General features: G+C 42.3%; 1 protein-coding gene across 6 annotated transcripts in view; it reads right to left on the bottom strand.

The window, feature by feature from the left end:
• The window catches only part of slc8a3 (solute carrier family 8 member 3), a 129369-nt gene that overhangs the window by 38339 nt on the left and 66081 nt on the right, over nucleotides 1-24949 (bottom strand). For 5 of the 6 annotated variants that reach the window (XR_005203689.1, XM_037747345.1, XM_037747346.1 and 2 more), the window contains one exon: nucleotides 3268-3374. Coding sequence is in view for 5 of the 6 variants with exons in the window: in XM_037747345.1 (XP_037603273.1) it covers nucleotides 3268-3374 (107 nt within the window). In the remaining variant the exon portion in view is untranslated. Of the gene's footprint in view, nucleotides 1-3267; nucleotides 3375-4941; nucleotides 4963-24949 lie in introns of those variants that run through there. The other variant, XM_037747347.1, reaches the window with a different exon arrangement.

Genomic DNA, 24949 nt, shown 5'->3' with positions numbered 1-24949 from the left:
TCGTAACACATAAAAACATCAGAGAGTTAAAACGAGATCTGAGAATTATTCTTGTGCTTCTATTTTGGTCATCTATAATGGAGAAATAATAGGTATAAAACAAGAGTTTTCTGTTGCAACGTAGCGTTGATGGAAAGGCTGCATCGGAAAATAGAGCAAGGCTGTTGAATGGGAAAAAAAAAAGAAGCCAAATATAACAAAGACTCATAGAATATTCATCAATTCTGCTCCTCTACTCCGGCTTTAATAAGGAGAAAAACAAACCCAATCAGCCCCACATCAGCGGTTATGAACAACAATATAATCGCCACATTATATATGAAAAGGGAGAAATTATCATATCATTCACATCGCTGCGATCCAGCAGCACCTTCTGTGGCAACGGGAGAATATATATGCAACCCCTCTGCTAAACAGCGGCTCCAGCTCTCTCTAATTTCGAATCAAAGCAATTTCATCAGCATGAGCACATTCATAAAAGATGATCCTGCATGGGAAAATAATACAGAAAAGCTTTTTCATTACCTCCTCATCATATATGGATCAAACATTTATTACCCCTGATCAAACATTCATTACCTCCCGCATTAAAAAAAAAGTATCTGGTATTACTCATTGTCAACACTGTCTGCACTTTCATTAGCGGCACAGTTCTGTTGTCATCTTAGTATCAGACTGAGGAACATTTTAATCAGTTTGTGCAGTAAATATGCACAAATATGTCAACAAGGACACGGGTGCAAAGGTGTTTCACCGTGTTACGCTCCACGATGACAAAAAAACCCACCCTTAACTGGATGCAGTTTGACATCCAATGATTCATACGTGTCTCATTGTCAGGAATCACAGGATGCTCTGAGCTCCTGGAGCCAGAAAACATAACACACACAAGGTTTCACTTTCTTTCCCCCGTCAGTGTGTGACCCAAACAAAGCAGCTGTTTTGATCTCTTCAGACTGAACCTGGCCATTGGCATGTGTCTTCCTTAGCTCCAGCTGTCGTTACCTATCTTCATCTCCCCCTCCATCTGAGCAGATACCCCTCTCTCTCTCTCCTTCCTCTTCCTCTACACCTATTCTGTCTGCAACGATCCCGACTCGTGTTCGGTGCACTGAACTCAACAGAAGCCTCGATGGCTGCGAGAAATGAAGAACGGCACGTGTGTGTTTGCATTGTATGCTTCTTTTTTTTGTTAGCATCTGCAGACTCGATGTGGCTGTTTCACTTTTTGATTGGACTAAATTATTATTTCTGGAGGATTTTCGGGGTTACTGGGGAGCGACTGCAGGCCTAATCAACCAGTAACCACTGTATATACACCGATCAGCCATAACATTATGACCACCTGCCTAATATTGAGTAGGTCTCACCTGTCAGTGGTCTTAATGTTATGGCTGATCGGTGTACAGTATGTTCTCATAAGGGCAGGAAAATCTCCTCTTTTAAGAATTCACATTTAAAGCGAGTGTGTGAAACTTTTCTTTAACAGCAGCCTCTGTGGCCACAAGTGGCAATAATTTGAGATAAATTGCCACAATGTGTTTACTTTAGGGGGAAAAATCATAGTATCACAATATTTTGCGTGGCAATATTGTATCGATACACGGACATCAAGTATCGATCTTTTATTATATAAACTATTAACCTCTAAACAATCCGACGTCCCGCTATTCGGTCTTACAGACGTTGTAGTGGGCTCACTTTTAAAGCTTTAAAATGTTCATATGGTATCAGATGAAACTAGAAAACCTAAGGAATCATTGTCATGTTAGCTTGTCGGGAAGAACGATAAATAACGCTCCAAAGTTGTACTAAATTTCTGCGAGGATAAACTGGCATGGCCATTTTCAAACTTCTGGTTGCAAAAACCAAGTTGCAATGTCCAAAAACAAAGATGGTGACAGCCAAAATGCTGAACTTGAGGCTTCAGAACCGTAGTCAACAAACCAATGGGTGACATCACGGTGACTACGTCCACTTCTAATGTACAATCTATGAGTTTAGCACAAACACAGCAAAACTCATAGACTAACACAAGCTGGCAGCTAGCCTTTGCTTTAAGGTTGCATGTTATTGTTTGGGAATGAAAGTATAATAAAACATTGTGAATGCATGTGTGTATTTATATGTGAGTATATCTGCAGTTGTTGACATTAGATTTCACATTTAGTTTGACTCCTACAACAACTAACTTGATAAGTTTACTGATATCACAAACATCCAAACAGAGATGTGTGACAGACAGCTTGTTGTGTGTTTATCAGCGTGTGTGTGGGTAAAACCTGCACCGACACACAAAGGGAATAAAAACAAAACAAGCAGCATCACAGAGCAGCGGAGGAGTGTTTGGAGTGATGCAGCTGTCACTCATAAAGACCTGCATAGTAACTCCTCTTCATCATGACTCTCACTGGGAGAACACAGGGAGCCGGGCGCCACTCAGACAGCGTTACCAGGCCCGATAATATCCTGCACCCTCCGCACCAGCTTGTGAGCCTCTCCCGTCCCCTGGCCTTGAGCACGGTTAGATAACACCGCATTAGATAACGGTGCGCAAAAATGCCTGTTGGCTTCTTTCAGCAGACATTAACGACGACAAGCAGGAAACAAGGAAACAAACAAAACTTATGATGAAAACTTAGTGTGATTTGAATTCCTCCGTGCCCTACTTTTATTTCTACATTCACCTTGCTGCAAAAAATAAAAAGCCTAAAGACAAGCTTGGTGTGCAGAAGAATAAAATCTTGCAGTGAGTAACATGGCCCCTGCCAAAGAAGACATGACCTCAATATGAGCTGCACAAGATACCATCAGAAAGTTAGACTTTCATACAAACTATTAAATTCAAACAGTCCTGTGAGTTATACAGTCTTATAGCGAAAAATAAATCAATAATCTCATTTCACAAACAGCTTGTATTTTTCACCCAAACAGGACTTAAAAATAGCTACTGCATTAAGGTAAAACGTGTCTTTACATAATAATAGCTACTTGCTAGCAGCACCTAGACTCCCTGCTCTCTTTTTATGCAGATGACGGTGTCGTCTGGCGGGACTGTCATTATGATGGTGATGGAGCGTTTGTGGTTTGGGTTTTAGGTGTAATGTGAAAGCATGGCTGTGAGATAGAGAGTCCTTGGCGGTGTAAAAGTAGGAGGAGGAAGCGGGTGGATACAGCAAAGTTCAGGTAAAAAGAAGAGACAAAAGAGGCCTGGGGAGAGAGACAGAGAAAGTGATAAGAGAGGAAGAAAAAGGTTCAGTACCGCACCTTTCTGCAGACTCATGTCTACCATGCGAGGCTCGGCCAGCTCCAGGAAGAAGTTCTTGTTTTTCTCATACTCCTCATCGTCAATAATTTTCACGTGAATAAGTTTGCTGCAGGAGGAAATAACAAGGGGGAGGAAAACAGGAAGGGGTGTGAAAGAAGAGGACAGAAAGAGGGGGAAGAGAAGAAGAAGAGAAAAAGGTTAATTTGCGATGGAGGGACACAGGAAGTGCACTGTAAGTAGGATTAATAATCAGCATGGAAGAAAGGTTAGGAGGTGAAAGGTCAGCTTGCTGTGGACCGGGCCTGTCTGTCACCGCCTGGACTCGACACGCTCGGCCGGTGCTCATTGGCTGCCACGGGCGTCATGACAACCACATTTATCACGGCGTCTGATACGAGTGGAACGGAGGGCGAAAAGCCCTCCACGGCAGAGAGGATAAAAAGAACACAATGAACTGAAAACAGCAGCATGTAATCAATCAGGTTGTAAAATGTGTAAACGGACATTTCACAAGGGCAAAAAGGTGAGCCAACGATAAATGAAAGAAACTGTCGCTATCTAAATCGATTTTTATGGCTCGATGTTTCAGTCAGAACACTTTCAATGAGACGGCTGGCTGGACACTGCGAGGACTCCCCCCCATCCCTCGCCTACCGCCACCGCTGCCTCTCGAGGCACCGACGAGGCAGATAAGAGAGAAGCAGCTTATTGCTGAGTTTATTGCTCCGGTTTGAGGAGAACACCCCTTTAATGAAGTCAAATGTCTGGAGGGGTGAGGCTCTTTCTCTGGAAAAGAGCTGCGTGTGACATCATCTCACAGAAACAGCTCAATATGGCACCTCAGCCCCGGCGGCGCTCTCGCCACTGATCGCCCTAATTGATCTTTTTAAAGAGTTATTGACGAGTGCAGGCAGTTAAGTGGTCAGTAGGTACCCAGATGTCTCCGCGCCTCGCCATATCACAGCGGGAACTCCTCGAGGAGTAGCTGTGCTGAATTCAATTGGACTCATGCAAACGACAACAAACCGACAATGCTCGAGACGAGTCCTGACACCCGCTGCATCCGCTCTCTTAGGCCTCGGAAAGCATTCCCTGTGAGCAGCAGACGAGTCAACAACAGTCAACAGCGGCGCAGCTAGCCCTGAAATAGGGATGACATACTTTATTATGTGTCTGACATCTCATGGGAAGACGCTTTTCCTCTTCATGCGAGCAAAAATGCAATTTCTACGCATGTTATTTAGGGAGTGTATTTGGAAAGCGGGGGATCAGCTAATAAAATAAGTGGCGCTGCAGCATTCATTATGGATAGCTGCTCATGTATCATGTATCGAGTCAAAAAGCAGCTCGTTTCCCTGACATCCCGTTGATGTACTTCCAGCTCCGTGACATATAGCGTGGCTTCTGTCAGTCAAAGCACTGACACACACAACCTCAGTCTCTCATACACTCACACAGCAGGTATATATAAAACCATTAATCCAAGCATCTCTAGAGGAATTAAAATGTATTTCTATTGCTGCTGTAACGCATAGCTAAATCCCTTTCTCTGGCCGGTGTATATGTGGCTCTGGATGTGAATCGCCGAGGGGGAAGTCTACTATCTAAGATCCTGTTAGCACACTACAGACAGCAGTACAATCCATCTCTCTTTCTCTCTCTTCATATCCCACCGGCAGGGCTTTCCTCAGATTGCTGGGCGAGATGTCTGCAGTGCCGCTGCCGCCGCCTGGAAGAGAGCCTTGTTTTTTCACCAGGAATGAGAGAAGAGGAAGCACTGGAGTCTAATGGACAAGTGGGATCTGGCAAACACACACCGCCTGGCTGTGATAGAGTACAGTACGGCTCTCTTGCCTGACATGCATGTAGGCATGAGAAACCACATATGTAGCCTCACATTACTGCACCACCATGCACACATGCAAAAAATCAGCCATGCACTTAACGACATGGCTGATTAACCTGCTAGGGGGGGAAAAGATCTCCTTCCACTCTCTGTGCAATGTGTGCAGTTTTTCAATGCTAGACTGATTTGCTGTGTGCTAATTTGATTAAACATGGTAATTTAGGAATTAGCAACGAAATTGATGAAGGTCTCCAAACCACATTTTGTTGCACAGCCTATTTAAACCTGCAATAATGGATTTTTTTTGGCCACGATGGGGCAGCACAACAAACCGTAAATGCAACATTAACACATTTTCACCTCAAAGGGGACGTATCACGCTCATTCACAGGTTCATACTTGTATTTTAGGTTTCTACTAGAACATGTTTACATGCTTTAATGTTCCAAAAACATTTTATTTTTCTCATGTCTGTCTGTATGAATATACCTGTATTCACCCTCTGTCTGAAACGCTCCGTTTTAGCGCCTGTCTCTTTAAGACCTCCTTCTGAAAAAGCCCAGTCTGCTCTGATTGGCTTGTGAGAAAAATATGGTGCACCTTTGCAAAGGTAGTTTTCAAGCTGTGGGCGATATATTCTAATGAACCTGCATGTGACATAGGAAGGGGAGCCAAATCTGAATGGCTTGTTGAATCACATGTTTTCTGATCTAGGCAGCCCACAAAAAAAACTGATTGGGTCGTCTTAATTCACAGTTTGTGGGTTGGTAGGAACTCCAGATACCCAAAAATGTGTGCACAAGCAGATATGTCCCCTTTAAGTTAATGGCTAACTTGTTAGCAAGCAGTCATCTCTTTATACATCTATCAGATACAGTAGAGAGTAACATTAATATTGTGTTTGTCATATTTGTGCAATATTCCCTCTCCTTTTAGCTCCATTTATGGTCTCCACCACTCACCCCCCGAGGTAAATATCGTCTCTTTAGCTGCTGAATGTTCCACTATGTTTCTCAGCTTGTTGCTATCTTAGTCTGTCTGCTGTTTGTTGCTAGGCAGGGAGCCAACGGTGAGTTTATCAAAGATTTTCGCTGAAAGCGGCAGAAAACGATGATGAGAGCGAGAGAGTGAACTAAAACAGTAAAGTAGTGAGCCGTAAAAAACAAAACAATGAGCTAAAAGACTCTAAAAATCTACGTAAAGCTGAGGAGAACTGCAGTCTGTTGATAATTATCTGTCACTGAGTGATCCCTTTCTGTTATACATCATCACTTCATCCACTGTTAATATAAAAATATTGATTAGAGCCGCTTTAAGACAAGCCTCAATATTGAGTAATAAAGCAGAAGCTACCGTACTGCTTACTAACTTAATATGGTAACAATATCTCAGAGCAAATCAACACTTTTGACACCATTAAAGCTCAATTAGATGTGATTTTGCACCACATTTTGGTTATGTAATCCTGATTTGACAAGGGACTTATGGGAGTTAATAAAACCCAATCATGTAATGATCAACAGGCATGTTAGCAAACATTTGAGCAGCTGCACAGTTTGCCAACATATTACACCTCGGTGTGATATTTCTCTGGAGCTCGACAACATAAATTAACTTGTCACCTACATTTTACACCCTGGTGTTCACCCACAGTCCCACAGCGAGCTGCAGTACCTGTAATTATTAGTCCTCATGATATACAGCAAGCTAACAGAGCTGCTGTGGAAATGATAGTCTTTCTGTAATTTTAAGATTAATTGTGACAGATTGCGGTGACGGATTGTTTCTATTTGACACTGCAAAGTTTGATTTTCTGTTCATTTGAGTACATAAGAATGAAAATCCTGAAAACTAACACTTCACCTGGGTTGTTTGTTTGAGATGACACTTCCAAGTTGTTGCTTTGAGCAATTATGTCATTGTAGTAAATATTCCCACATGCCATCAACGCAGCCTCAAATAGCATCTCATTCACAAAGAAAAGGAAGATACTGTTTTAGTTACCGGGACAGGAAGGAAGAAAAGATAAGGGAGAGATCTTCATCATGATTTTGACTATTTCTGTGGTCAAAAGATGGCCGACAGAAATCCGACCACATCCTCACACACGGTTATGTTCTGTATTTGTTAAGTACGTCTCAGAGGTGTGGACTCGAGTCACATGACTTTAGCCTCGACTTGATAAAATAATAATTAAAAAAAACTTGCAACTCGACCTCATTTAGACATGAGCCTTTTCACTTGAACATACTTGACACCTTCCCCCCAATCCCAAAGATTAAAAAGTATGTTATTTAAAAAAAATATGCCACGAACCAATTCATCTCCTGAATTAACTAACGTTAAAGCTATTAATTCCCAGGAGATTGGCACCTAATTCCCCAGATCTCTTTTTATAGCTTTCATTTTAGTTAAGTCTGGACTTGCGACTTGTCTGTCTTGACTTAGGACTTGACTTGGGACTCAACTTGGGACTTGATTTGGGACTTGCCTGTCTTGACTTGGGACTTGATTGGGACTCAACTTGGGACTTGCCTGTCTTGACTTGGGACTTAAGCGCAAACACTTGAGATTTAGTTGTGACTTTCAAAACAATGACTTGGACCCTCCTCTGGTACATCCATATCCTACTGCCCACTTGCCTGTCTTGATTTGGGACTTGACTTGGGACTAGACTTGGGACTTGCCTGTCTTAACTTGGGACTTGACTTGGGACTTGAGCGCAAACACTTGAGACTTAGTTGTGACTTGCAAAACAATGACATGGACCCTGATCTGGTACATCCATATCCTACTGCCTACTTGCCTGTCTTGATTTGGGACTTGACTTGGGACTTGCCTGTCTTGATTTGGGACTTGACTTGGGACTTGCCTGTCTTGACTTGGGACTTGGGTGCAAAGACTTGAGACTTAGTTGTGACTTGTAAAACAATGACTTGGTCCCTCCTCTGGTTCATCCATATCTTACAAAGTTGACCCTCTTTCAGATTCACAGCAGACAACAATGATACCCCCCGACACACACACTCACTCTGCTAAAAAAATACTGTTCATAGACAAATAGAAACACTTTCACGCACAACATGAACTGCTCACAAACCCCCCGTAATCACACACGCACGCACGCACGCCCGCACGCACGCCCGCACGCACGCACGCCCGCACGCACGCACACACACACACCAATTACTGCCACACACGTGCGGGGAACATTAAGCAACATTTACATTTGTTTATGACTATCATCAATAATTCATCCATCTATCCCAACATCTGGCATCAGCCGCTGTCGAAGCTGCAAAAAGCCACTCTGTATGAAACAGGAGTGTGTGTGAGTGTGTGAGTGTGTGTGTGTGTGTGTGTGTGTGTGTGTGTGTGTGGAGTGATAGGGATGCAATCAAACACCTGCTGTGCACACAAGCACAAATCACAGTGCAGTGTTTACAGGGACTGTCCTGCTGCCGGTGCAGTGGATGGTGGCGTTATATGAATGGTCTCACTCTGGTGTGTTGACTGAAAAGGCTCAGGGGGTGTGACTGTGCGCGGCAGACGGCGTGCTCATACACACACACACACACACACACACACACACACACTGACTCACAGGTATATATGTATTCATGCTTACGCGTCTCCACTGTTTTCATTTGCGGTGCCTCGATACGTTCTTATTTATTTCTTTACCTGTGTGCGTGAGCTGCTGTGATATTGGTTCTATCAGAGGTGTAACAGACACTTTCAGGGGACAAACACGACCAGTCTGAGGTGAAGAGACCCAGAGCAGAGAGCTGTGGATGAGCAACCATGACTCCTACAAAACTACATTACCATACAACTACACTGCATTCTCAGTTACGTTTCTGCAGTCACAGTTTTAAACATGTGGTTAACTTTGTAAATTGAAACAAAACAAAAACACAACTTCTTGGTTAGGTTTAGTAAATCATCATAGGAATAAACGGCCGCCCGCCTCCAACGCTGTAACCAGTTCTCTTTATACATCCATGGGTGAAAGCCCTGTGTTTGTTTGAGCCACCCATTCACCTCCAACCTCCTCCATACGCACACTATGATTAGGAACATATTTGTGATACATCAAAAACAAATGTAATCCAGGAGAAAATATGTTCCCTTGAAACGTAATTGACAATGCAGTTTCGTAATGTGGGAACGGAAGTTTTAGGAAACCAGGCGAGCTACAAGATATAGAAGTGGATGGACGGACCGTGCTGTACCCGGGCTGTAGACGCCAGTTCTCAATATACTTTCCCCCTACAGTTTGGGAGAATATCGATTTGCCATGAGGTGAAACCCGCACAGAGTATAAAAGATCCAAACGTTTCCTCATCATGATTCCGCATCAGCTGATATCCGTATGACCGCCCGTGCGGAAAGCATAACTGAGGCTTTACCTTCTGTAGCTATTAAACATTGGACAGAGCCGGGCTAACTGTTTCCCCCTGCTTCCAGTCTTTATGCTAAGCTATGCTAATCAAATTATCTCCTGATTTCAGCTCTGTACTTAACGCTCAGACATGAGAGTGGTATCGATCATCTCATCTGACTCTCGGCAAGAAGTTAAATATAGTGTATTTCCCAAACAGTTCCTTTATGGATGCTGTGTGTAGCAGCTTTTGAGAACCATTAATTGTTGAGTTGTTGCATCCCTTCTTTGCTCTGCCTCTCTGGTAGGTGTACTTGCTTTGAAGGGTATGGATAAATCTAATATGAAATTCAACACAATAAGCGGACATACGGTAGAAACTACAATATTTTGTGGCATACAGCAATCTCTCTTTGTGATGTGAAGAAATCCAGCACCAGAAAAATCACACAAAATCTGCAGGAAAGTAAAAGTAAGTACGACGAAGTGAAGAGGGTGTCAATCTTCTCACCAGTGTTCTCATTTGTTAAATTGAATCACACTAACGTGTCAAACTAAATGATTTATTGATGCTAACATGCTAGACATAGCACCTTAAGTTGAGTATTAGTGTGGGAAGTGCCACTGGGTAATGACAGGCGATTAGAGGGTTCACACCTCCGCTGCACTGGACCGCCGGCAGCCAGCGGCCTTTGCCTTCCCCACGTCCAGAGCAGACGGAGGAGGAGAAAGAAAGAAGAGATGGAAACTGTGAAGAGGGAGTGAGACATGAAAGTGGAGGTGGTGCAGGGAGCCAGAGAGAGAGAGAGAGATGGAGAGGCAGATGCAGAGTGTTTCTTACTCCCTCTGTTCTGCGGCCAAAAACCACACTGCGGCTGAAATTTGCTTTAGCTGCCCGCCTCCTCTCCGCTTCCCAATGCCTCTTCTTCGACAGCAGATTTACTGTTTTGCTCTCCTCTCTGGCTCTCGTTCCACAAACACTAAATAATACTGCGTAGCGGCTAGAAGTGTGAAACCACTGTGGTAGAGTACCACACCAGAGGAGGTGATATGTGATATGTGAGATATCCAATCTCCACTTCTCTGTCGGTGCACACTGACCCTCACATCGCTCAGCTTTCACTCTGCAAAGCCTGTGAAGATTTTCCCCTTTTGGAGTAGATTTTCACAAACTCTAGGAAGACTTATGTACTCCAGGCGAGAGAAGGAGTAGCAGCTAAAAGTGCTGCAATTAAATACGACCTTTTTCTCCTCCGTGTAAAACACCTGCTGCCTCCGACCCCGGCCCCGGACTCTCCGGTTTGAACTAAACACAACCTTTCCAAATTCTCTTGAAAGTTTCCTCTGCCTCCATCTCTTCCCTTAATCTACTGAGTGCTTTTCCACCTCACGCAAGACTGCATTTAACCACTGCTGAGGCACGTGTGGAGGGACCGAAGCATGGTTTTTAAACAGCACACATTATTTTCACTTCACTGCAGTGTTCACGGCAGGATTACGAGCAGTTCTGATCCTCAAACGTTTTAGTAGAAAACATCATCTGCTGAAAGTAAACCGACCTGCACAGGGGCCAGGAAATTAATTATAGACAGGAAAACGTGACATGAAATAATAGTGGGGATTAGGGGTGTAAAGATGAACCGATACGTATCGGAAATCAATACAGTAGTCTTTGAAATGGCTACATCGATACAGAACTATGAATCTGACTCAAATTTTTAAGGGAATCGGTCAAAAATCAATACACCCATTATTTGTCACGTATTTAATACTCTTATCAACATGGGAATGGGCAAAATATGCTGCTATATGCAAATGTATGTATATATTTATTATTGAAATGAATTAATAACACAAAACAATGACAAATATTGTCCAGAAACCCTCACAGGTACTGCATTTAGCATACAAATTATGCTCAAATCATAACATGGCAAACTGCAGCCCAACAGGCAACAACAGCTGTCAGTGTGTCAGTGTGCTGACTTGACTATGACTTGCCCCAAACTGCATGTGATTATCATAAAGTGGGCATTTCTGTAAAGGGGAGACTCGTGGGTACCCATAGAACCCATTTTCATTCGCATATCTTGAGGTCAGAGGTCAAGGGACCCCTTTGAAAATGGCCATGACAGTTTTTCCTCGCCAAAATTTAGCGCAAGTTTGGAGCGTTAATTTGCTTCCTTCGCGACAAACTAGTATGACATTGTTGGTACCATTGGATTCCTTAGTTCTTTTAGTTACATATGATGTCAGTGTCTTCTCTCTAGCTTTAAAACTGAGCCCGCTACAACCTAAAAATTGCAAGTTGGGTTAATGCGTTATTATCGCAATAACTTTGACAGCCCTAATATATATATATAATAAGGATCTTACCTTATGGTTTCACAATGTGGGACACCATGTCACTAATTCATAGTACTATAAAGGTTATTATCCTTAAACTACAACCATGGCCAATGAGCCGCATTGAGCAGTATTGGTATAGGAAATATATGACACGTCATGAGAATACTATGAATTAAGTTAAACTGAATCGGATTGAATCAGAGCCGAATCGCATCATATCAAAGTAGTATTATATCGAACCGTATTGAATCATTACATGGTTAACTTTCTCGTTTTATTATGCACACCTCTAGTGAGAATCATCAGAAAAACAAGCTTTAAAACCAGTATTTCAGCCTCGTCAGATCACGGCGACGCCTCCACTCAAAAACCCAAATAAAGTCAAGCCAATAAAGACGGGAAGAGGACAAGGAGGGAAAAAAAGGCCCCAGTGCCTCGTGGGAAATCAGTGCCTTAATTAAGCAGGCCTGGTTTCTGTCACCAAGCGCAGGGATTATGGGCCGCGCTCATTATAGTCCTGATTATTGCTTTTCCCCGGCAATCACAGAAAAAAGCCAGTAAACACATTTGTCAATGATTTCTTGCCAATCTGATGACAAACTAGCATCAGATTTAATATTCCACACCCACAAGGCCTGTATATGCCCCCCCGTCCTCCCCTCATCCTCATCTCCACTTTATCTATTCTCATCCAGCGAGGCGAACCAATCAAAGCGTACTTGACCAGCTGACAAAGAGCTAAAACTTTTATAAACAAGGAAGTAAAACCGCCTTCCAAATGGCGACCGGCTCGCTGAAGTCAGGCATCAATATTACATAAACCAAACCAAAAAAAAAAAAATGAGTCATGCAATCACACAAAACTCTCCACTTGGCCACTTGCAAATGTGCTGGCCAAGCTTGAGCCAGATGCAATAGCTGTGATTGCATGTTGTTTAAGGCAAAAAGCACGGGAGTTAGTGCAGCGGTGCCAGATTCGGTTTGAATAATACATGTCTGCCAAAGTGAGTCCCAGTTTGGACACTCAACCCAGAATGAGAGAATAAGAGATGCATGCACTACATTCACAAATGTACCAATATACAAGCCCTGATGTGAGTATCTCTTGTTATGTTCAATCAGGCTGAGGCGGCGGCGTGGCCTCGTGCCCAAACAGACACTATTTCATCCGGAGGACCCAAATTCAAGCCGCCGTTTTTTGGCGAGGACCCTCCCTGCTGAAGTGTCCTTGAGCAGCTCATGAAGGGTGCGATCACATTGGAAGCAATTTTAGAAGCAGGTTTTTTTTTTTTTTTAGAGAGAGATTGATTTGTGTGCCGTTTATGCGCCTACACTTTGAAGAAATGAATCAATTCACAATCACTCTTGTTTTATATCTGCCGCCCAATCGGAGCGGGCGACAGATGGGAGTCGTGGTGATTTAGAAAACGACACAAATGGAAGACAGACTTTGAGTCGCTGTTAATGGTGATTCATTAGTGACATTAACATTAATTTAACTGGATAGCAAACACTCACTTGATGGCTGCAAAAAGTGAAGTTGAAATTAATAAAACAGCAGGCGTGGAGTTGATGCGAAGCGGCTTTTGCAAGCAAGATTAAGTTCATCTCAAATTTTAACAATTACTACGATTTGGTGTTTTAATGTTCTAATTTTATGATTATGTCGCTCTCTTGAAGTCTGAGCATTTAGAGAGTTACCAAAACAAACCCATCCACTAAAAATATGAAGCCAAAATGTTACTTTTACAAGACATTATAATCACTGACATCATAATGTGTCCCTTTATGGACACTTTTAGAAAGACATGTGGTTGTTCTCCTGACTGCCGAATCCATCAAACTAAAGCTGAAACAATTAATTGACCAATAAGCTGAAAATGAATCACCAATAATTTTGATAATGAAAAGATCTTTAATCGAAAAACGCTACACATTTACTGGTTCAAGCTTCTCAAATATGAGGACTTTCTGCTATTCTCTATTTTTGTATTCATTGTAAATCTTGTATCTTTGGGTTGTGAACTGTTGGTGCCACTCTATCACCAGACAAGACGACCCGTTCCCACTCCCAACTCATCAGATACAGACACTTGGTCAGTGTCCCTCGACGTCTGATACCAACACACTGAGGCACCATTTAGTGTCAGTATGAGACGCACCGGGCTTTCAACTAACCTCAATGTAAACCCATCCGTGTCATTACTAGATGCTCAGTGCAACTGACGTGGTATAAAGTGTGAGAAAATCCACATAGGGCGGGTGGGAGTGGACGGGTCAAACAAACACAGGACTTGAAACCAAGTCAACATTGACTTATTTAACCTTAGTTTTGTGATGTAACTTAAATATGTATTGCCAGGTGCGTAACAAATAAACCTATCTAACATAAAAAAGTACATATTTTACATAATAGACATACTTATTTTAACCCAAACCACAATCTTTTCCTAAGCCTAACCAAGTACTGTTGTTGCCTGAACCTAAACAAGGACCTTTGTTGTATAAGTAAACCTAAAAACTAAGTAAACCAATGTTGGAAGTTTGAAAAGAGACTGTATGCATGTAACGAGCAGAAATTGTATGGTATATTTTAAAAATGTAAAACTGTAAAAATGTCACCTTGTGAATTGAGGTGAGTTGTGATTTGCCATTTTTCTGACATTTTACCTGATAATGAAAATAATGATTAGTTGCAGCCGTATATTGAGCTCCACTGTTCCTCTGATTTTGGCTTCGTTCTGCCTGGTTTGGCTCCAAAAAAAAAAAGCGACCATAAATACTGCTGACTTGAAAACAACCAGTTAGAAACCAGTGGTTGATGTCACATTCACAGCGTCCACTATTATTTACTGTCAGCGGCTTCAGCCTGAGCAATCGACCCCTAAATCGCTGCGAGCTCAAGGGACACGGAGCTGTAGTTGACTCTGGAGGAAGGGTGAGGGGTCACGGCAACACAGTGATCAATACAATATTATATGACTTTACAATATCAGCTAGAGGACAGAGGCGGAGGATGTCTCATCGGGGTTATAACAAGATACACAAAACCAGATGGGAAGGCGCGGCCTCGCTGTGAGGTGCGTGCTCCTGTGACTGGCGGACGTGTAACTCATGATGAGGGCTCACAGCGAGGATCCAGCCAGGTTTATTAATACTGTTGCTAAGAGGAATCGTGGAGTCACATTATCCGGATTCCAACTGCAGCTGTCCCTCTCACCTCCTTCGACGCAGCCTCGTGGTCTTACACGACCTGCAAACATCTCCGTGGGAGCGGTGCACCTCTCATTGAGCTCACCTATAGCGGGCAGCTGCTCAGGTTACAGCCTGTGTTAGATTTAAGAGAGGAGCGGCATGATCTAATGTGCCCTCAGAGACAAGATACCTCCCTGATCCTGTGCATCTCTCACATTCTCAGGACTCGAATATCTAATGTGCCCCGGACCCGCTCCCATTTGCTGCTCTCGCTCTTACTTGTTGTCATGGATACAAAAACCCCCTTTCACCAGCCCCGGCTCCCTCTCTAAATGCGACACATGATGACACGCGACCACTTTCCGTTAAAACTTCAACCTTTTCCATTCTATTCATCCGGCTGCACCGAGCTAAACAGTACAATGAAAGTGTCCCTGGAGGGAATAAAGAGTCCAAACAGGTTTACCTCTGTCTGCTGACACACAGTCTATTACTTCATCTGCACGCTTCCCTGACAAACCCCATGCGCACACACACACACACACACGCACACACACACACACACACACACACACACGCACACACACACACACACACACACACACAGCTGATGCAGGCGGAGGAAAGGGCGAGCAGGAGATCACACAGTGGCAGCTCGCTTCCTGTGTCCCCTCAGATTACACACTGTTACTCCAGCCCTTAAAGCCATTGTCCAAACACGCCAATAACGCCAGAGAAAGGCTACACAGATGTCGCCTTTGTGCTGCAACTGTAACAGCAGGGACCTCCCTTTCACCCCAAAGATGGATAACACAGTGAAACACAAAGGGATGCTGAGGATGTCACCTGCTGTCCTGATTTAGATCAGCAGAACCATGTTTAACAGTGATCGCAACCCCCAATTAGCCTGCTATGTTTTGTGTTAATTATAATTGATAGACAGGTAATAAATCAACGAAAAAAATGCATATTCAAGTAACCGTTTAAGTTATTTATCGTTAAATTCGTTCATTCTAGCTTCTCAAATATGAGGATTTGCTTCTTTATAGCATCATTGTCAACTGAATCTTTTTGTGGTTTGGACAATACAAGCAGTTTGAAGACGCCACCTTGGGCTCTGTGAAATTGTGATGCATTTTTCACTATTTTATGTCCTTCTATAGATCAAACAATTGAGTAAATTGATTCATCGATGATGAAAATTGCATCTTCAAAGGTTCCCCCACGTACGTATGAATGTACGTGGATGACAATGGTTTCACATCACTTTACTGATCAACGGGTGGCGGTTACGCAGCAATTCAACAACAAAAGGCAAGAAGAAGAAGAAGAAGAAGAAGAAGAAGAAGAAGAAGAAGAAGAAGAAGAAGAAGAAGAAGACTGTTCGCAAGTAAACATGGATTTAAACAAAGCAGGTTTCAAAATGTTCAGAATGTAAACATGAAGTTTGTTTGTTTACAGGAAAACTGCACACAGCACCTTTAATCTAAGATAAATCCACAATAATACATTTTTGTTTTAAAGCAGCGTTTTCATTTTTTAAAATGTTTTTGTCTCGTTTTAATCTATTTTCCTGTTTCTGTCCATTCCTCTGTATTATATGTCACTAACCTTGTTTTGTGTACTGCCCTTCACACCAATAAAATAGCGTTTTAAAACGAAAACGAGCACCGTTTCAGAAATAATCTCCGGCCTGAAAACGCTTATCACATGACCATTCACGTACACTGGGCAGGAAGCAGACTGTCTACTCAGCGGTTGGTTGCTTAGCTGCAGAAACTACTACAGAAGAACGACAGCAATACCGAAAATACCAGAGATTTCTTTGCTTGGATTGCATTTAACTGCACAAAAGCTGCTAGTATAGACAACAAGGTCTGTGTGGAATCAGCCACTGGTTGTTGAGGCTGAAGTTTTTTAGTTTTCTTCGTATTTGTGTGGATGTAGCCTTAGATTTTTCAAACCCATATAATAAAGACGCTGACAAATTGTGTGATTTCTATTTCCATTTTTGGATTATCAGAATCATTTCTTTTTATGTTCTTGGATGTTTTTATTTGTTTGTAAATTGAAAAATGATGCCCACTTAAGAGCCGCAATGATGAATCGATAATGAAAATAATCCTTAGTTGCAGCTCTAGCTCACTTTAGTGGGATTCCCTTGACTCAAATCATGAAACCTCATGCTTTGCAGCAAATACCTCCCATCTGAAATGAAGGATTGAATCACACAATAACAATTATTTTCCAACATAATTCAAACAGAGTAAGAGTTTTGGACATAAAGCAGAGAAACGGAGATCCCAGAGAAACCAGGACTACTGGGGACATGAGGGGACACGGCTGAGAATAACATGTACTTTCTGGAGAGACAAGCGACTGTCACTGATCTAAACAGAGAGGCCTGGCTACGGGGGGGAGGAGGAGAGAGTTGGTCCGTTTCACTTGTCATGCACCCTTGCAACACTGTCTCCATAAAAACATACTGACTGCCGGTGCTGAAGGAGAAAAAGACAAGATGAAAAAAGGGAGAGGACACTCAAAGGTAAGGGAGAGGACGGGGGGAGCAATTGAAAAAACAGACAACCATGCTCCATATTTTCTGAGCCAAGAGCGAGGCGAGCAGGAAGGGGGGAGAAAAAGTGAGCTATATTTTTTTGGATGTCTGGAGCGAGCCCAAAGGTCCTCCTCTACAAGGACACAATGCAATAAAACACTCAGAGATGAAAGTGTCTGATAGGGGGCGACAAGAGAGGGAGAGGGAGAGGAGGAGGAGGAAGAGAGGGAAGTAACAGAGGAAGCAGCCTCCGAAATGAAAGCTGGAGCAGCACCCTGGTGGTGGTGGTGGTGATGGGGGGTGGTTGGGCTGAGGGCAAGAAATGCACGAGGGCTATTCTGGGTGTCGGCGTGGGTCCGTGACAGCTTAGAGAGCCGGAGCCGGCCAAGTCAAACCGCCTGCAGCCAAATGACAAACAGCATCATATATGAATGAGTTGGGAGAGCGACAAGCTCCCCTTTGCATCAGGGAACAGTAAATCTTAGAAATGAAATAATAAAGCATAACTCCTCTTGTCGTGTTTAGAAACAAGCAAACTGTTGAAGCTCCAAAAATAGAAAGATGGATCTGGGTGTCGTGTTCAACATGGACTGGAGGTTCTGTTCATTTAACCAGGAGCTTTATAATTCCTTCCTGGGTGGGAATTTTCTCTTTTCTTTAAACTGGTAGGTTGAAACCAGAGAAACCGGAGAAATACACACAGCAGCCCGTATTCAGAAATTGTGCGTTTGAAACAAGCCGTTAGGATTTCTGTCCATTTGTGATGTCACAAATATACAATATTTAGACCATTACACGGTTTTAAACGCAAACATACTAAATGTGTCCCAGTTTATTTCCTGTTGCAGCGTATGTAAATAACATCAGCTGACAAGAAGTAAACATGGACCCAAACTGTTGCCTAGCAACGCAATTCCGTTGAAATGCACTAAAACGGAGCGTTTCAGACAGAGGGTGAATACAGGCATATTCAAGCAGACAGTATGAGGAATATAAAGGTTTTCTTAAACATTGCAGCATGTAAACATGTTCTAGTAGAAACACAAAATACAAGTGACCCTGAAAATGAGAATGATATGGGACCTTTAAACCGTTTTGAAACTAGCTAGTTACTAAGATTTTAGGAAGAATTTTACCAATGAACTTAGTGATGGATTTACAAATACCTGGTGGAACCAAAACATTTTACATACATAAGTATTTATTACATGAATTATACATAATAATGACATTTATTATAGATATGTTTCTTATTTATTAAGCAAGTATTTATTTACATGACAACTACACAAACTCCATTCACTGATGAGATGCGTCTGAAAGCCCCGTGAGAAATCTAGTAAGGGGACCTTGAGTTAGGATTTCTTTTTGTCAAAAAACTATACAGACGAGAACAGACGTTCCTGGAAGGCATTCATAGTGTTACAGTCTGCATATCTCTTTTCAGACTTTATTTCTTCAGAACTTTATGTCGCGTTCTTCGTTTATGTGGCTGCAGGTCTAAAGTCTAGAGCCGTCTGCTTGATTTCTAAATCATACTCCATACATATATATATATATCTGTCACGCTGTCCTACAAGCTCTATTTGAGCAGTAATAACTTTAACATATTCTCACTACTCATCAGCCTTGAGGTCCTATCAGCTAGTTTCATGGATTAAGATACAGAAATGCTCTACATCATGTTCCACCATGGATGAAGAAATCCCCTCCTCCGAACTGGTACAGCGGCTGATTTCACTAATTAATTACTTTTTTTTCTGGTTGAAGGTAATCAGTTAAATGAGCTGCTGTATTGTTTGGTTGGAATATAGATTTGCAGTTCGTTGAGCCTCAATTCCACTTGATTGAGAACCACGTCTCCACACTGTCGTAATAATATCAGAGTTGTCAGACCAGATAGAAAAGGTAAAATATGGCCTCATTCTTCATTCTGGAGCCCAATTCTTCATTGAAATGGACCATAACTGTCTATGAAACAATACTGTACCAAGATGTTTGACCTCCATTGCACAAATCACAATTTACAAAGCAAGCATAAAAGGTCATGATACTGTCCAGAGGGGCTAAAAGTGATCCATTATTGATGCCTGTGTGCAGAAATACTCTTTTCACCTCCTCTCCAGGGAGGACACCGCACAGGGTCAGAGACAGAGAAACACTTTTTGGCCACTTTATCACAAAACAGACAGATTTTGTAAAAAAAATAAAATAAAACAGACTGTATGTCAACACAAAGTTAAGCTGCAAGAAGATACTGATCGCAATTCACTGTATGAATGAAATTATGTACAATCTTAGAAGGAAATGCCAGCTATCAGGTTCCCTGGGTGGAAACCCGCGGCCCCGCAACCAAAGCTCGACCGGAGAGACACACTGATCCAATACTAAAGATCAAAGTTTGTGCTCTCCAAATATTGAGCGTCATTGGTAAATGACTTTTCCTGTAAAATGTCTGGTGCGGGAACACCAGTGTTATCACAAGTTTATTCGGCACTTCGCTGTGGGCCTAAAAACTGACACATTTCTGGATTTTTAAAAATGAAAACAGTGAGCCCTAAACCTGGATCATCAAGTTAAAGTTCTTCTCTGTAATTACTAGGCCACCTTGTCATCATAAAAGATAAATTCAGTACGTATTCTGTCTGAATTAGGGCTTCCTACTATCACTATCTCTACACCTGTCCGTAACGTTTGGCCTCTCTGTGGCTAATTTGCTCTCCGTGGGTCGCGGGCAGCTGACCAACCCACAGCACATGTTTCACACATTAGTCAGCGCGTCTTCTGCTCCGCACATCAGTGTTACTACACATGCTTCTATTATTTCTGCATTTGCAGACCGGAGCGGAGGAGGGAAACGAATAAGAAAAAAACAACAACCCTGTGTCACGCCTCAGTGAATCTCTAATCAAGCAACAGAAAGCACATTCGTGAGCGTGAGTATGTGCGTGTTGGTGCAAATGTGGCTGTGCATTATGTGTTCTCGTGCATTTTGTGGATGTCACCACTTTTACAGTAACAGTGAAGGAGCAGGTGGGGGGGGGAGGGGTCGCACTGTGTTACTGTATGTGTGCTATTATACTTCTGTCTTTGTGAGGACCATTTGTGTTTTAGACCTTGAGCTTGAGGACATTTAGAAAATTGAGGACATGTTTTAGAGTGACGATGTTTCGGGGCTGGTACTTAACTTGTTCAAAGACCTGCGACACGTTCTCATTAATTATCAGTTCCCGACTTGTAAATGGCATTCATGTCAACAGCCAAATCGTAATTTTTAATATCCAAGTTCTGATCTATCCGACTCCCTTAATAAAACAGAAGTGCCTGAAAACCAATCAAACGTAGATGCCTCATTTCTACCAAAGTCCATTGTTTAAGATGATTAAACCTAAATTTAATGGATATAGCACTATATAGTCAACACTCAGTATTTTAAACCCTCAAACTGTCTTGAGTTGTTTGAAAATGTGAACACTCGCAAGTTGGGAGCACAGGAATCGTTCCCATCTCTACCATCCCAACCCGTTCTCACTCCCAACTCGTCAAATACAGCAGCTAGGTCTAACTCTAATGTAAACCCATATGTCAGTCAGAGCAAGTGACGTAGTATAAAGAGCGAGAAAGTCTGCGTAGGGCGGGTGGGAGGAGAAGATAGTTGGGTCAAACACAGGACTTTCCCCCAGGAGGCCGCTGTACGTGTCCTGTGTCAAATCAAGTCAACGTTGACTTCTTTTACGCTACTTTTGTTAGAAAGAGGAGCGGGACGTAGAGCCGGTCGCCCTTTAACAACAAGGTTGGCGGTTCGATCCCCGGCTCCTACTGTCTGCATGTCGAAGTGTCCTTGAGCGAAACAGTGAACCCCAAGTAGCCCAATGCTCCTAAATGCTTAGGATGGGTTAAATGCAGAGGTCAAATTGAATGTATGTATTATCTGTATGTATATGATGAATGTAATAATGTTTAAGTAGTTTTGTTGCGTAAGTAAACCTTAAAACTAAGTAAACCTACTTTAAAAAGTTTATTTTGAAAAGAGACGAAATGTAAAATTATGCATGTAACAGGCAGAAACTGTACGTTTCCTGTGAACACGGAAGTTTATTTTGAAAATGCACGATGCATGTCACAAGCAGATACTGACACACCGTCCCTGACACGTCCATAACTGAAACCAGAGGGCCACCTAGAGCGTCATAGTTTGAAGCATAGGGCCACTGACCAAGCGCCGGTATTTGACGAGTTGGGAGTAAGAATGTGTTGACCATCCGTCCCATAGGATGTAAATGAGACACAAGACTTGGCTCTAGGGGTTAAGGTTATAGCGTAAGGCCATCTTTAGGCGAGCATTAGCACTGCTCCTCCACCGCAACCTCCTCATTTATTTCATTGTTGTTACGGTGATATAGAAGCTCGTCCAACAAAAAAGCTGAATCCAGCTCAACTTTTACTGCAACACAACGCAATGCAACATCATCTGGCAACGCAATGTGTTGACCTATCAAGTCATCCGGTGCAACGTGATGTTATTACAGACAGTTTCTGTGCGCTTAGTCTTAGTTTTACCTCCAATAATGATGGTTATAGAACAGTGGTTTCCCTCTCAGGGTTTAGGACCATCACAAGGGTTGCAAGATGAATATGAATGTGAATGAGTGGTCATAATATGATTACAGTGGTCAGAAATAATAAGAAACTAAATTCTGCTATGCAAAATTGTGTTTATTTTCCAGACATTTTTCTAATCTATATTAAGTATTTTATAGTTTTACCTCTGCAGGCCTCTAAAAATGAGCCAAATAAAACAATCACAGAGGAGAAAATCACTATGAGACTTGAATAAGCCATAACATTGCTTTGTATTAAGTGGTCACAGGCAAAAGAAAGGCCGGGAACCACTGTTGGGAAATGCATTATGTCAATCAGGGTACTCACAAGAACTGTATAGACTTATAAGCGTGTGTCAATGTGTGTGTGTGTGTGTGTTTATGTATGTGATTGGTTGGCAGTGGGGGGTGCACTTGATTTGCTGCAGCGACAGAAAGACATCACTGATTGAGAAGTGGATGGCATACAGCTCTAAAAATAGTCAGGGACATGGATTTTCTCTGGAGGGGGGTGTGTGTGTGTGTGTGTGTGGCAGCCAGAGACCTCGACTTCTCTGACATTTGATGGCGACACATATACACACATAATAAAGCCACACACATTTAGCACACACTGACACAAACACTAGAAAACACACCATGAAATTATGATCACCCTTCACAGCCTGGGGTCCTGTACTCACAATGGCTCCACTAATGCACATACATATCACGCCCGTGGCCAGGTTTTACACCGCAATTCTCTACAGTACATCCCAGTGGCCCCAACCTTCGGGCTGGCAACCAATGTGGTGTCTTCTGATGTTAAAACGGGTCCCTTGATAAATTCCTAATTATACAGAAATGACTGTGGAACGTCTTCCAATGGCCTTTGGGCTGCATAGAAGCGCTATAAACGTCACACGGCTTGCCAATGAATTTCCATTGACCGGCTTATGAGAGCAGTTTCATTCCTGCCCTGTGGAGGATTAAAACACTGCATGTAGTCTAAAAGGCTCAACCTAAACATTTTCCCTCCGTAGTTATTGGGGTCAAAGGAGTTCTCCGGCCTCAACACGGGGCTGCTTGCCAAAAGCAAAAGGTTGTGAACTCCTGCTTTACATTAATTTACGCCCCAGCTGTCCACTCCTTAAGCTGGAGTCCAGGGAGGCGAGCAGGTGTAAGATTGACTGTTTCGTCAGCGGGCAGGAGGGTTGGGTGGAGGAATGGGGTGTTAACAACAAGGTTAACCTTCGCTGAATCAATCGTCCTCTATATCATATATAGTCTTGTCCCAGTAGGTGCTGAGAGATGAACCCGCAGGAAGAAAAGAAATCATGTTGGAAGCTGAGCCAGAAAGACTGTTGTCTCAGAGAGGAGGAGCACTATAGAGCAGTTTAACCTCTTTAACTTTTACTATAAATTCACTCACTATCTCACAGTGTTCACAGTGTGATAGTGTCACATATATAATATATAATGTAGGACTTTGTTCCAACATTATTCTTAAACTTTTAGACTTCGTTTTATAACCATTCCTTTTCAACAGAAATTAATATCTTCTGCATCATTTTAGACACATTTTCCTCAATAAACCATATTATACAGATATTTTATTTGGTATTTTTAGAAATGTTGGGATCTCCAGTACAATTTAAGACAACGTTTAAAGGTAAGAGGAGACTTTAGAGGGACCGCTACGACCTACAAGACGAGGGTAACGTGGCAGACGGAGCCAGCCGAGCTAGCAACGGCGCTAGCGAGCTGTCAACCACCATTGGCTGTGACTTTGACGATAATAATTCATGAGTTTTTATAAAAACATTAAAATAGTTACACTTAACAATGAAATTATTATTAATAATGATGTTTATTGTCTTTTTAGAGGAGAGATTTTAACGCATAAGATACATCAGTAAATATGCCACAAGTGAATTTTGAAGCTTTTAGGTGTCTTAAAAAAAGGCGGTTGCCAAAAAGTGGCTAAATGAGACTATTAAACGTCATCACGCCGACACGTCCGCCTTTAGCTTAGTGGTGGTGTCATGAAGTCATACGACCGTGGTGTAGTTCGTTTATAGCCTAACGTTAGCTTTTTACTTCTGCCGATTGCATTAATGCTTCAAAAATCATAAAAGTGGTGTTTATTTGTTGAGATTATCTTACTGAACAAAACGTGTAAGTATCATAAACGTTTTTTTTTTGTCACAGAGTTCATTTTCTGCAATAATCTAAAACCCAATAGAAAAATCCCATTGGCTTTCTGTCGAGGGAACCCAGGGCGATGCTAACTTCCTGGTTGACTCGGATTGAGGCACTATATTGCCTCCCGTTGTCACATGACCTTTGCATTGCAGGTCTCTAATGTGTCTCCCGTTAAGAAAGATCACATTTTAAGGGTATAAAACTGCATTTGTTATTTCTGATACTGTGGGATATTTGACATAAAAAAGTCAAAGTGCAAAACTAGGAAATCAACCTTTTTATAAGAAGTAGAATGTCTTAAATGCTTCTCTTCAACAGGTACCTTGTTGTCAGAATACATTGTTTAAGGTAACATTAATAAAAAACAAACCAACTAACCTAAGTATATACTAATATGATAAAGATAAACATAAGAAATGGGAAAATCTGTACACCAGTTAACACTATCCGGGAATAACGAGGATGTTTTCTGGTTATTTCGTCTGTAAACGTGTCCTACTATATACTGATCACTGGCTTCCCTTCATACTGAAGCATCACAGCCTACAGTTTGTACTGGAAAGCA

Source organism: Sebastes umbrosus, chromosome 16, assembly GCF_015220745.1.
Source record: "Sebastes umbrosus isolate fSebUmb1 chromosome 16, fSebUmb1.pri, whole genome shotgun sequence".
NCBI classification, from domain to species: Eukaryota; Metazoa; Chordata; class Actinopteri; order Perciformes; family Sebastidae; genus Sebastes; species Sebastes umbrosus.
The sequence above is the reverse complement of the archived record's forward strand: the minus strand, read 5'-3'. Positions and strand labels throughout refer to the sequence as shown.